General features: G+C 48.6%; 1 protein-coding gene across 1 annotated transcript in view; it reads right to left on the bottom strand.

Moving 5' to 3' along the window:
• UBASH3B (ubiquitin associated and SH3 domain containing B) overlaps window positions 1-7,707 on the bottom strand; it is a gene marked incomplete at both ends in the record, with an annotated part of 129,721 nt that extends 122,014 nt beyond the window's left edge. The window contains one exon of the mRNA XM_084248998.1: window positions 7,547-7,707. Within this exon, the coding sequence (XP_084105124.1) occupies window positions 7,547-7,707 (161 nt within the window). The remainder of the gene's footprint in view (window positions 1-7,546) is intronic.
• Between the last annotated feature and the right edge of the window lie 5,316 nt (window positions 7,708-13,023).

The raw sequence follows: 13,023 nt of genomic DNA, 5'->3' as shown, positions 1-13,023 counted from the left end.
TGAAATTTGCTTTTATTCTTTCTCCAGTGGGAGACCCATGGAGAGTACGCTGAATCCAGAGCCTGTAGTTACCTGTCACTGCAATGCTTTCTACCCCATGCCTAGAAAAAGCAGACCTTCTCCCCTAAGGTCCCTGCAGGATCTGCAGCCCTTAGAGTGAGGCCGACCCAGAGTGCCAGGAGGGGAAACCTGACATTCTTTTTTCCTCCCGAGCTGTGCACAGGATTTAGTAGGATGCTGTGCACACAGAAAGAGCTATAACAATTCCATTCCAAGTCTGAGGTACTTCCCCAAGGCTTCATCCTCAGAAATAGTAGGTGACAGAGAACATGCCTGCAGTCACCAGGAAAATGGGGTTGTTATCAAGACAGAAAAACAAGAAAGGGTCTGCCCCATCACACAGCCTGAGTCCCTGACAGAATGGCACATTTATCCATCCAGGGAAGAGGGAAGCCAGAGATTTCCCCACTAGCTTCCAGGTAACACCAGTGACCCCTGGGAGAAACTTCTAATGAAGAAAAGGGTTTCAGCTTGATGGGGACCCCAGGAACCCCAGGCACCCCATTCTCCCAGCAATGGCTCTGGTGTCTACTGGGGACTATCTGTCACAGTGCAGAAGAGCTCCTCTTAAATGTGCTTTTTTTTTTTAATCTCCAGGACTGGAGTCTGTTTCTATTTGCAACTAATCAGAACACAGCCACAGTGACCATGTGGCACTCCTTCAAGTCCTCCAGGCCCAGGCATTTATCATAGTCAGCATCTTGGGCTGTACTGGTCTGTGTCCCTTTGGCCGGCACCCCTTGGAGCACTGGACGGAGAGAGGTGCAGGGCACAGGGGTGAAAACTGAAGGAGGACATCGCTGGCCTCCTCTGCCCTGCACTCCTTCTTTAACACCCACAGCCCAGTGAGGAGTGGGGAAGGGTAAAAGTGGAGGGCAGCCTGGGGACCAGGCAACACAGGGGGCACTGTGGAATGAGACCAGCCCTGGACACAGCAATAACCCCAAGCTCCCTACTAAGGGTTTACCAAGTGCTGAAAATCCAACATATGCAGGGCCCAGCCCCCTTAATCTTCGTGATGGTTCTTTGAGATAAATACTATTGTGGGCAGCTGTCCTGTGGCTTAGCGTGTTCAGCATCTTGCCCAACGTCACCTAGCTGGTAAGGGCCAGAGCTGGTCTGAGTTTGGACTTCTGTGTATTAGGCATATAGTGAGGGAGTCTTTTCAGTTCCTGGCTGACCAAGCAGAGGGACACATACACACACACACACACACACACACACACACACACACACACACACGCTTGTTGGGCTGGGGTGGCACGGATGACTCCATAACCACTGTCAGCAGGGGAAGCAGGGCTGGAGGGAGACACAAAATCCCCTAGATGTGCTGCCTCTTTGGATAGCAAGGCCTCTAAGCTCTGAGAGTTACTGTCCACTCAGTGAAAAGCAGGCAGAGTAGCAGGTGTCCTAAGGCAGGGTGAAAGGGTGACAGAAACCACAGGAAAGAGTCACAAGGCAGGTTCTCTTCATTCTCAATCTTCTGAACTTTCTCATGAAATTACTCATGTCTGGGACTTAATAGTAATTGTATTGATATGTTTGCGTGTATATAGACATCCGCTCTGTTATCTATAGAATGGTCTAAAAATCTAAGGTAGTACGAGGGTGTGATTGGGAATTTTCAACCTGACGCTGTGTACCAAGGGCCTTAATTGCATTACCAGTACCTTCAAAGCACATCAAGGTCTACTTGGCAATCAAAGGAGATGAATTGCTGACACCGACAAAGTCATGGACGAATGTCAAGAATATTATGCTAAATTCAAAAAAGATAAATACATGCAATTTGCAGCAACATGGATGGTGCTGGAAGGGATGATGCTCAGCGAAATAAGCCAGAAAGAAAAAGAAAAATACCGGATGGTCTCACTCATAGCAGGAATCTAGAAAACTTAACTAAGGGACCAGGAAAATGAATAACTATTAGAAAGTGAAAATCAAAATCAACAAAAAGCTATGAACCAGAGACGCTCTAAGGGGGGTGGGGGGCGGGGAGGGATTGGGGTCAAAATAAGGCGGTTGCAATTGTATGGGGAATATAAAAATAAAATTTATTTAAAAAAAAAGAACATTATGCTAAAGAAAAGAAGCCAGGCAGGTACCAGCATGGGCTTTGCAGGACCCCACTTACAACTCTAGAAACTGCAGACTACTCTACTGTGACATAAAGCAGCTGGGTGGACTTGTGGGAATGTCATGGAAAGAAAGGATTGATTGCCAAGGGATAAAAGGAAAATTTTGGGGGTGACAGACATGTGTTGTATTCCATGGTGGCAAGTCCTGGAATATCAAAACTGACCCATCTCTAAATAGGTTTAGTATATTGCACATGCATGTCCTAGTTTAGAGTGTATCAATGATGCTTCAATAAAGTTAAAAAAAAAAAAAAAGAAAGCATGTCAGTTCTTTTGAAACCAAGGCCTAGGTGTAGCTCACTGGACCTGAAGTTCTAGCCCGAAGCTATCACGACCCCACAAAAGGCAGGTTCCTGAGTGCCTTGAGTTTCAAGTCTCCTCAATTTGAAAGCCAGGTCTTCATCATGTAGTTTGCTTCACAGGACTGCTGCGCCGATCAAAAGGGGTATTTAGTGCACGTGAGGACAATTTTTATTTATTTTATTTTTTTAAAATATCAGAATATTTTGTTTATTTTTATATATTTTTTACATCATTGTTCATTTTTAAACAATATTTGCTTCACCCCACCCCCTCAGGTGTAGTCCCCATAGAGTTTCCTTCACCAATGCACCCGTGCAACATCACGTGAGGGCAATTTTTAAACTGCAAAATGACACACAAGTGCAAGAGAATGTCTCAAGGGTGCAGAGAGAGTACTGATGAGTACATGAGAAACTTTCTTGCCTGAAACTGCCTTCAGCTCCAAGTGGCCCCAGTTTGTCTTCTCTTTCTACTCAAGATTCCTAAGAAAGCAGCTGCAGCTCCCACAATCCAGAGTCAGCCAGAATCCAGATGCTGGGTGGACCATGTGCTTTCAGAGGTTCCAAGGTCAATACCCAAGTAATAGCCAGAGGAACTGGCCAACACATTTCACACTGGGGTTGCCCTGTAACAGATACTTTAAATTCTGGGCTCTGCAAGATGCCTCTCAACTCCTTGTGAGGACAGTTTTGAGCTGCCTTTATCTTTGGGCAGTGAGGCATAGCTAACACAGCTTACTGTCCAAAGCAAAAATCGAAGGAATTTATTCCAACTCTTCCCTCTCTGCTGCTGCCCTGCTCTTTAAATAGGTACTGTTCAAATAGTCACAGAAAAAAAGGACAACGTAAGAGCCCATGTAAATCCCTGTCATCAGTCTCAACCACCATCTCCCTTTTCTTCCAATTCAACACAATGATGCCGTAACAATATGTCTTTTGTCTATGTTATAGGTTTAACTTTCCAAGTCCTTTCCTGCCCATTATCTCCCTTTGTCTTCACATGGTCTTACGAGTAATAGCAGACAGGTATTGCCACACACAGAATCTACCAGGATATGGAGGAATAGGGTTGCAAGAGGAGACCTGAAGTACAGACTTCAAAAGTATCAGTCAGAAGCTAGGCTGGCATTCGGGACACCCAATGCCAGTCCTCTTACCAGATTATAGCTCTCTGTCTTAACCAAACACTGGAAAGCCTTTTGTAGGAGTTCTAGCCACAGGCAGTCTTAAACAAACTCAACCAAAACAAGACAAAAGGACAGAGTTATATGGGGAAGGATGCCTCAAATTCAATTGTTCAGTTGGCCTCCAGCTACAGAAGAGATAAGAGCCTCCCTTCTCAGAAACTACAGGGGGTTGGGGGGTGGGGAGGTAAGGGCTAAGAAATCAAGTAGGGTTGCGCAAAGCACAGGTCTTGTCCTGCCTTCTCAGGGGACATATGTCAGCCCCTGTCCTGGCCCCTGCCTCCCCCACCTGACACCTCTGCCTGGCAAACACACATTTTCATTTGCTTCCCCCACCCTCTCTCCAGTTTTGAAGAAGCTAGACCTTTATTTTTAAAACTTCTGGAACAGTGATGAGCTGATGGGCATAGAAAGAAAAAAGGCAAGGATAGGCCATTTTGGTGGCATGAAAATTTGCTTCCTGAGGTCTCCCTAATTAATACTTCTTTACCCCTTATCTTGTGTTTGCACATGCATGTGTGCACATGCACACACACACACATCATAAAAATCACCACTTCTCCATCCTCTTCCATGCAGCAGGTTTCTCTGCAGCATTGTCCAAATTGGACCCCATTTCATATGACAGGATGGAAAAACTCCAGCACAGCTCTAGGGAGCAATGAGCTAGAGAGAACATACTCTGAGGTCACTCTGCTTGCTCAGCACTGCTCTTTGATAGCTCTGTCAAGCACTTAACAAACCAGCACTAATTAATCCAGCTCCCTCAGAGGGAGCCTGGGAGGCTCTGAGGGGCTGAGCAATTTATCCAAGACGTAGGTATGGCACAGGATGGGGTGGGATCCAAATATTACTGGTCTCAGAGCTCTCTGCCAGGCCGCCCAGTGCCCAGTGAAGGCCCCGTCTTGCTGCTGCAGAATACCAGACCAAATTACACCCAGAGGTGTCAGCCTTGGCTGCCGCCAGCAATCCAAAGAGCCACATGACAGATGTCCCTTTATGAGGCATCACAGCCAAGTCTTGCTGGACCCAGAAAACCACCCCAGTTTTCCCCCGTTCTGAATTCCATCGCGCTCCTCCCTCTAGACCTAAGCCCTTAGAGGCTACACCTGATGACCTTGTTCGCTTCCTTCTCAGCTCTCCAAAACGAAGTTCAATGACTCTCTAGACTCTGAGATGGCCCATGCAGAAGTCCCTCTTCTTATGACCTGAGTCATCGTTAAGTGGAAGGCTGACCAGTGTCAGCCCTTCTGTGTTGAAGTAGAAGAGATGAGAACCTGGCTTGAGAGCAGACCAGGAGACCACCAAGAGCTCCATCCTCTCTGAAGCAGAGGATTGGAAAGAGACAGATCAGCAAATCCAACTGCCCTCCCACCTAGGGGACTGCTTCATCATGACCTCCAGGAGAGGCAGCACTGGGAAGAAAAGTAGCATCTGTGCTGCACTGAATAACAGCAGCCCCAAAGACATCTTTGGGAACTGTTGCCTATCCCCTTTTGACAAAATAAAGGAGATATGGAGATGTGATTAAGCTAAGGATTCTGAGATAGGAAGCTGATCTTGAATTATCTGGATAGACCCTAAATGTAATAACAAGTGTCCTTATAAGAAAGAGACAGAGAGAGACTAGACACAGACAGAAGAGGCGACAATGTAACCACAGAAGTGGAGATTAAAGTGATGGGGCCCCTGCCTCAAAATGCTAGCAGCAGAGAGAAGCTGAAAAGGCAAGGAATGGATTCTCCCCTGGAACATCTGGAGGGATCACGGCCCTGCTCACACGTTGATTCCAGTCCAGAGACACTGATATCGACGTCTGACATCCAGAACTGGGAGAGGGTCCATTTCAGTTGTTTTAAGTCACCCAGTTTGTGGCCATTGTTAGTGCATCCACAGAGAGGAACACTGAAGGATTGCTCATGGTGTGTTAGGCATTGCACTAAGCATTTTACCTTCGAACTCAGGACATCCCAGTGCTAGATGTGAGGCTGGGGTTGAGGAAGAACACTCCCTGGGTTTGAAACCCAGATTCACGGTTTACTGTTTTGAGCCTTACTTAGCAAGTTATATCATCTCTCTAAATCTGATTCACAAAATGGGCATACCATTACCTTTTCTCACTGGGTTGCCAGGAGGATCAAATGGATAATAAAGGCAAAGTGCTTAGAACAAGATGTAGTAAGTACTGAAGAAGTGCTGGCTATTATGAGATCTCAGGGGATGCACAAACTGAAATGAGACCATCCTAATCTGTCAGGACAAGGCCTCCTGCACTTAGAACAGGATAAAAGATGTCCCTTTAACGATGGTTGAATAGCTAACATGACAATCTGTGCAGTTAAGTATTTCTTCCCTGAATTAACCAATTTAGGTCCTAAGGCTGGCCTCATTTCAGAACAGACAGATGCTAGGAGCTCTGCTAATATATGGCCCAGCAGACTTCCAGGCCCCTACTCCCTTCTTAAGGGGAAGAGTGCCCAAGGGTCATCCATAGACGTGCCTGCCTAGTTGTCAGCAGCCGCTGACACACTCCAGCACAACCCACCACCTCCTCTCCCTGTAGCTGTGGCATAAGAAAGGGGGTAGCAGCACAGGGTAGAAACTCAGTTTATTCCTGGCCTTCCAAGGCCACTTACCCTGTCCCAGCAGGCTGGGCAGGATGATAAAATGGGTCTGTTTGACGAAGAGGTTACAATCAAGTTAGCAAAGAGTGTAGCAAGGTTTGCTCAGAGGTGGTGGAAGGGAAACCTGGACTCACCACGTGAAAAGAGAGGGAGGGAAAAACTTTGATTAACTTGGCCCTTCCTGATAAAGTTTGCCCAAGTCTCAGGTTCAGCTGAGTAATTCAAAGCAGTGCCCCCTTCGTAGGCTCCCAGCCTTGCATCCCCACCAAAGAGCTCTTCAGCAATTACCTAAGGGAGAAGGGCCTGGCCTTGGCTTTGGCCTTGGCCTTGGCTTCCTCCTAGGCAGGGTTCCAGCCCCCAAGGTCTGGGTTGATCAGCTTCAGAAAGCTCCCGCTGCTTCTGCAGCCTAGGCTGGCTACCAGGCCTCTTCCAGGCGGGCAGCAGGGGCAGCCACCTGCCCTCCGGCTCCCGCTGCCCTACCCAACCCCACCCTCCAAGGGGAAGATGGATGAGGGAGAACAGCTCCCCCTCCTTACTCTCAGGCACCCACAGATTTCTGCGCTGCCGTCACCACTGACGAGAACCCAGATTCTCTCTGGAGGAATCGCTTCTTCTTATTATTCCATCCTCCCTATCAATGAACACGCAGCAACACCCACGCTCCCGCTCCTCCTACTCCGGAGGGACACAGAACCGGAGAGCGACATCCGGAGCTGGAAGCCGATGCAGTGGGAGCGTCGGCCTCCCAGCGCCGCTGTCCCCTGCCCTTTCCCAGCCATGAGAGGATCCCAAGCCAGCCCAGCGATCCAGACCTGAGGGTGCCGGAATGCCCCGTGGGGCCCCGCCTCCCCAGGGGCTCGGCTCTGGAGACCTCCGCGAGCCGGCTGGAGCGCGGCTTAGCCCCACCCAGGAGGCTGGACGCCGGGTACCGTGCCTGGGACTCTAACCCGTGCTCCAGACCTTAGGCATTCCCCGCCCTCAGGTATGCCTCACCTTAGGCATCCCAAGCCAGCCCCAGCCCAGCGTTCCCGCGCGGCGCCTGGCCCTGCACCCTCTCCAGGAGGAGACGCGCCCGGGGCAGCCGGGGTGCCCATCCTGCCCCCAACAGGTCGTGGGCAGCCGGGGAGCGCGCTGCCCGCCCGCCGGGCAGGCGCTGGGAGGCGAGCCGGAGCGAAGCCGAGGGCCAGCGGCGAGGGGCGGGAGGGGGCGCGAGGGCTGCGCGCCCCGCCACTTACGCGCGGGCTCTCGGGAACCCCATGGAGAGCAGCACGTCCAGCGCCGAGCCGTGCTTGATGGTGCCGGGGCGCTGCTGGCGGTTCCTCCGCGGGGTGACTTTGCTGTACAGCTCCTCTCTCGCAGCCATGCCGAGCGGGCTGGGGTGGCCGTGCTGAGCCATGCCTCAGCGGCCAGCCATCGCCGGGAGGGCGCCGGAGCAGGAGCGTCCAGGAGCGAGGAGAGCGCCCGACTGAGAGGGGAGGGGGCTCGGGGACCGGAGCCGGGCGGGAGGCGGCGCTCCGAGCTCCCCCGGTGTCGAGATTCTGACGCTTCCTGGTGAGGCCACCCCAGCCCGAACGGCCCGCGAGCGGCTCCAGCCCGACCCGGCGGCAGCTCCTCGAGCCCCCGCGCGCCCCCCGCGCGCGCCCGCAGCAGCCCTCTCTCCTCCGCCCCCCTGCTGCTCTCCTAGCAGTCCGGGAATTTGCAATGAGTAATTTTTGAATGGATCAAAAAAGAAAAAGGAGCCTTGTGGGCTGGCCCGGCCCTGCCTGTACGCGCGGGCCCCGCCCCTCTCTTAAAGCTGCAGCGCGGTCCGAGCCCGCAGGAGGCAGCTCCAGGCTGGGCGCTTACTCTGCGGTCCCGGTGCTGGTGGGCAGAGGACTAGGGGCTGCAGGGCTGCCAAGGTGCATTGGCTCCGAGAGGCCCCGCCCTCGCTCCTCATTCCCATCCCTAGCGTGCCAATCAACTCCTTGGCATGCATATAGGGCCGGCTGGGCCTCAAGTCATCAGGTCAACCCATTTTAAGTTTTGTGTGGCTCTGGATTTGGTTATTAGTGGAAACCGGGCAAGCTGGGAGACACGAACCAGAAAGATCAGGCATAATGCCTGGATAAAGGGTTTTGCTCCCTAATGACTTTGCAAAAGCCATAGGATCCTACCAAGGGGTGGCATGTACAATGAAGCCCGCCTGAGCGGTCCTGGACTGAGACAGTGACTGGAAGGCAAAGGGTGGCATCTCAAGCTCTCGGGCCTTGGAGGAGAAAGGAAAGGAGGAAGAGGGCTAGGCGGAAAGAAGAGGGAGGGGAAAATGAAAGGAGGAAGGAGCGAGAGGAAGTGGGAAGTGATAGGAGGCTGAGGGAGAAGGAACAGAGAAAGAACTTTCTAATTTTAAGAGGCGTTCAAAATGGAATGGGTTGTTTCTCAGGAGGGACTGAGCATCCTGTCATAAAAGTACTCAAAGAAACACTGGAGTATCATTGTTCAGAAGTGATTAAGTGAATCGTATCATAGGCTGGACGAAAGTACTACCACCTCAATGTCGGTGGAAGACCTAGACACAGCCACACCTTCAAGCCCCCCCACACCATGAGCTCGACTTGGGATGTTAAAGCTCTTTCATTCCGAGACAAACTTAATTGCCCTCCATGGGTGACTGAAACTCCAACTGATATAGTGCACAAGGCAGTCAACTGTAGCTGCTCCTTTTTCAGGTAATACAACCACTAGTAAATCCAATATTCATTGAGCTCTTGCATGCATCAGTCATTATGCTTAGCATAATAAATTAATTGTCATTGAATTTTTACAATGACCTTATAAGGGTGTGTATGATTATTATACCAATTTTACAGAATAAAAAATTCACAGAGAGGTTGAGGACGGAAGTGGATAGCCAGAACTCTTGTCCCCTCTGGTGCCTCGGACAAGTTCCTTGTCCTGCAGAGTGCATGTCCTCATCTGTGTGCATCATAGTAACCTAGCCTTGTGCACGCTGGGTTCTTCATGCATGTCAGCTCCTCTCCTAGCCTGGACAGTGTGGGAGGGATGGTGACCAGCACACATGGAGCGACTTCTTGATATTGCTTTAAAAGGCAGCTGAAGTTTTCACCAAGGGAAGTGACACAGCTTGAGTTCCTTAGCCCAGAATTGGTTTTCTAAGGAATGTCCATCTAGTGCTGTATGGAAATGGGGTGATAAAGCTTGCTGGGGCATAAACAACAATGTGCATAGCTGTCTCTTGCTGTGTAAAGGATGAGGGCAAGTTCACACATCCTGGGTGGGAGCCTCTGGCAGAGCAAGGGAAGTGTCCTGGAGTCTGACAGAGTGCTTTTCCAGGGCATGGAGCAGAGACAGCACTCGGCTGTCAAAACCATACCTAGTAGACTAGGCCCCTTGGAATGTGTTCAGTAAAGGATGCTGGACCTCACCCAATATTCTGAATTTCTTTCAAAGGCTTGGGTGGAGCATCAAATGAGCCTAGCCAAGAGATAATATCTGTGGAAGCAGTTTGTAAATTTAAGGACTATGTGAATAGTAACTCAAATTTATTGAGAACTTGCTATACTGTTCTTAGTGTCTTGCATATATAACTCATTTATTCCCTAGTCAAGGAGTTGAAGGATGTACCATGATACCACCATCAGTCACTTAACAAATGAAGATATTGAAGCAGAGGTTAGTATGTTGTCCAAGGTCATGTCCCAAGATCATGGCTAATAAGTGGTAGAACCAGGATTTGAACTCTTCAGCTTTGACTGACCACTTATTGCTACTGTTAGGACGATAATGAGATGCCAACCATTAAAAGAACATGGTCATCTTTTGGACTTCTAATACACGTCAATACAGAATTGCTGGATATCTGTTTCACCGGAAAAATTGGATTATCATTTCCCTTGCCTCTAGACAAACTGTGAGAGGAAATGATGGCTATAAAAGTAGTTTGAGGTAGCCTGGAAAAAGCACTATGGAAAACCAGACACCTAAGATGTGGACTGTTCTGTCTGGGGCACTTTGACAGAAACCCCAGCCTGGCGTCTTCGCCCTGCTTCAGCTGGGTGCCAGCACTTGTTTTAGTTAGGAAGGCTGCCATTTGCTCTGCCCCGGGGAGGGTCCTGGCAATTAAGATGCATTGTGCTTTAATTGCATTGACTTTGAAAAGCTAGGGAGGCTTTATAAATGTCCATATTGTTATATTGCAAAGAGAGTCAGGATGACTATTCATCTGACGGGAGATCTGGCAGTGGTGCAGTGGCAGGGAGGAGTCAGGTGGGAACATAGCCTTGTCTGGAGAAGGAGCTGACACTTTAGCATTCAATTGCTTCCTCAGAAGGGAAAGCAAGTTGTCTTGTCCCTCTGCACCGGCAGGTCATGTCAGAAGTCAACCTTGGAGCATAAACCATTTTGTTCACATGAACAATGGTGAACTCTACCCGCCCTGACCTCAGCCACTTTCTTGGTGTGGGAGTTTTGAGATGGCCCTAGGAATGCCCAGAATGGGCCAGGCGACAGCACATGTAATTTCTGGAGCATGTCCTGTTGCCTTTCCTTCTCTTCTCTGTCCTTGAGGAAAGGTCAAGGGCCTGCACTGAGAAGAGCTACAAAGTGTGAGAATGTCTTCAGTGCTGAGGGCTGGGATGTTGCCCTGGCAAATAAAGACAGCTTTTAAATCACTGGGAATGATTTTAGCCCTAGATTTTAGGGGGATTTCCATGACCAGAAGTGTTTGAAACTATGTGGTAAGGACAGAGGGAAAGAACGATGAGAGGGTTCCAGAATTGGGATTTAGGGTGCCTCAGTGCTGCCTATTACCTAGTTATGATCTCTCTGGGACTCAGCTTCCCTATCTGTCGTATAAGGGGGTAACTTAGACTGGGGATTCTTAGGGCTTTGGCAAGGGACCCTCAGGGACTCTTTGTGGGTAATGTGTTGGGGTTGTGGTTTCTCCATTGGTTGAGTGGGGGAAGCAAGGCATCCTCCCTTCTTCAGAATGTTGCAGAACATGGGCTTGCTATCCGATGGCACAGAAGCCAAAATCCATGCCACCAGCTTTAGAGAAAAGAACCAGTTTAATATGAGGTCACCAGGCAGGAGACTGGAGGCCAGGTCTTCAAATCCGTCCCCCAGAGGATGGGGCTCTGGGCAGTGTTTATGGGAATGAAGAACAAATATAGAAAATGCGAGTTGCATTTTCTGCTAAATCATGGTGTCACTCAAATTTGGATCCAGAACTGCAACAGACTGAGCACCACTTACTCCTGAATGTTGTCCATTTAACCATGAGTCTGATATCTTAGTTCCATCTCCCATAGCTATTTTTGGTTTAGACAATGAACTGTCATCTCAAGGACATGAACAATCTTCTGTGCCTGCATTCTGAAACACAACTTGTCAACTTATGAAATATCAAGTGTTTTCCCTCCTTGTTTCAAGTGGGGAGGTATATTTTTGTGCCATTGTTGCTAGCCTGCCTGCTATTGTCAAAGGATGAACAGAAGCAAGAAAAACCGCTGAGACCATCACAGTTTCAAGAATGAGTACCTTCTATCAGTTTTATGTCTTGGGGTTTTTACGTAAGGTTTTCTGTGGAAAGATGGTTTTTAGAGGATCAAAAAGACATTCAGAAAAGCACTAGATGATTCCTTAGCAGCCATTTTAGTTCTGAGAGACCGTAATTTAATAAAAAGGAGAGTGAAGGGGGATGAAGTGGGATTGGCAAGAGAGGGACCAGAGGTGAGAGGTGGAGTAGGAAAAAGGGCAGGATCTGTATAGGTAGACTATAGAGTGAACTAGACTTTAGAAAGTCATGTCAGCTCTGACCTGTCCCAAGGCACAATAATGACAGACCTAAGGACCTGGAATTGTCCCTACGTTGTAGCACAATGCACACACACATAATACATGTTCTAGCATCTTCCATGATAGTTGGTGGGTTGTTAAATCTGCGATGCTGTGTCACCCAGCAGGAAAAGCTAAGTCTGAAAAAAAGTTTAGCATATTGCTTCAGACCAATAAAAAGTTTATATTTTTCTCACATACTGAAAAATTAAAATCTGTCCCACAATGGTAAAAAGAAGAAAAGGGGAGGGAGTCTATTTTTATTTCTTCTTTGCTCATCTCTGAACAAAAATCCCAGCCTGTCTATTCTGGAATCCTTGTAGGAGACACGCCATTGTCCACATTTCCTCCTCATGGAAGCCTGGGTCTGAATATCGTTGCTCCAGGGTGTGTGTCCTTGACTTGCCAAATAACAATGGAAGTGTTGTGAAATAAACTGTACCAGCTTATAAAAAATGTTTTCCCCCCTCTTCTCACACAACTTCCTCTTTGTATACTAACGGAAATGTACAGGCAGCCAAAAGAGAAATTTTATTTCTAAGAAACAAATAACTAGAAAAACCTAGATATGAAGCAAAGATTTAAAAGAGTGGACACCATCGTCATGAAACAAGGTATGCAGAAAAACAACTTTCACCATTTAAAATTTCAGTGTTCTCAGTGATGGCAAGATGTCATTTCTGAATATTTCTTTTGAAAATGTAAGTTTACTTTAAAATTCTATAAAGTGCATGTTATTGAAGCATTGTGGGCCTGTGGGCCTCACTGGAGTTACACTTTTCTAATTCATGCACGCTATATGAGGTGAACAGGAATAGCACAGGGAAAAATTTGTTAGACTAAGTCACAAGGAGACTAACACTCTGGCTTGTGATAGTTT

Source organism: Talpa europaea (genome assembly GCF_964194135.1).
Source record: "Talpa europaea genome assembly, chromosome: 12".
Classification (NCBI taxonomy): domain Eukaryota; kingdom Metazoa; phylum Chordata; class Mammalia; order Eulipotyphla; family Talpidae; genus Talpa; species Talpa europaea.
The sequence above is the reverse complement of the archived record's forward strand: the minus strand, read 5'-3'. Positions and strand labels throughout refer to the sequence as shown.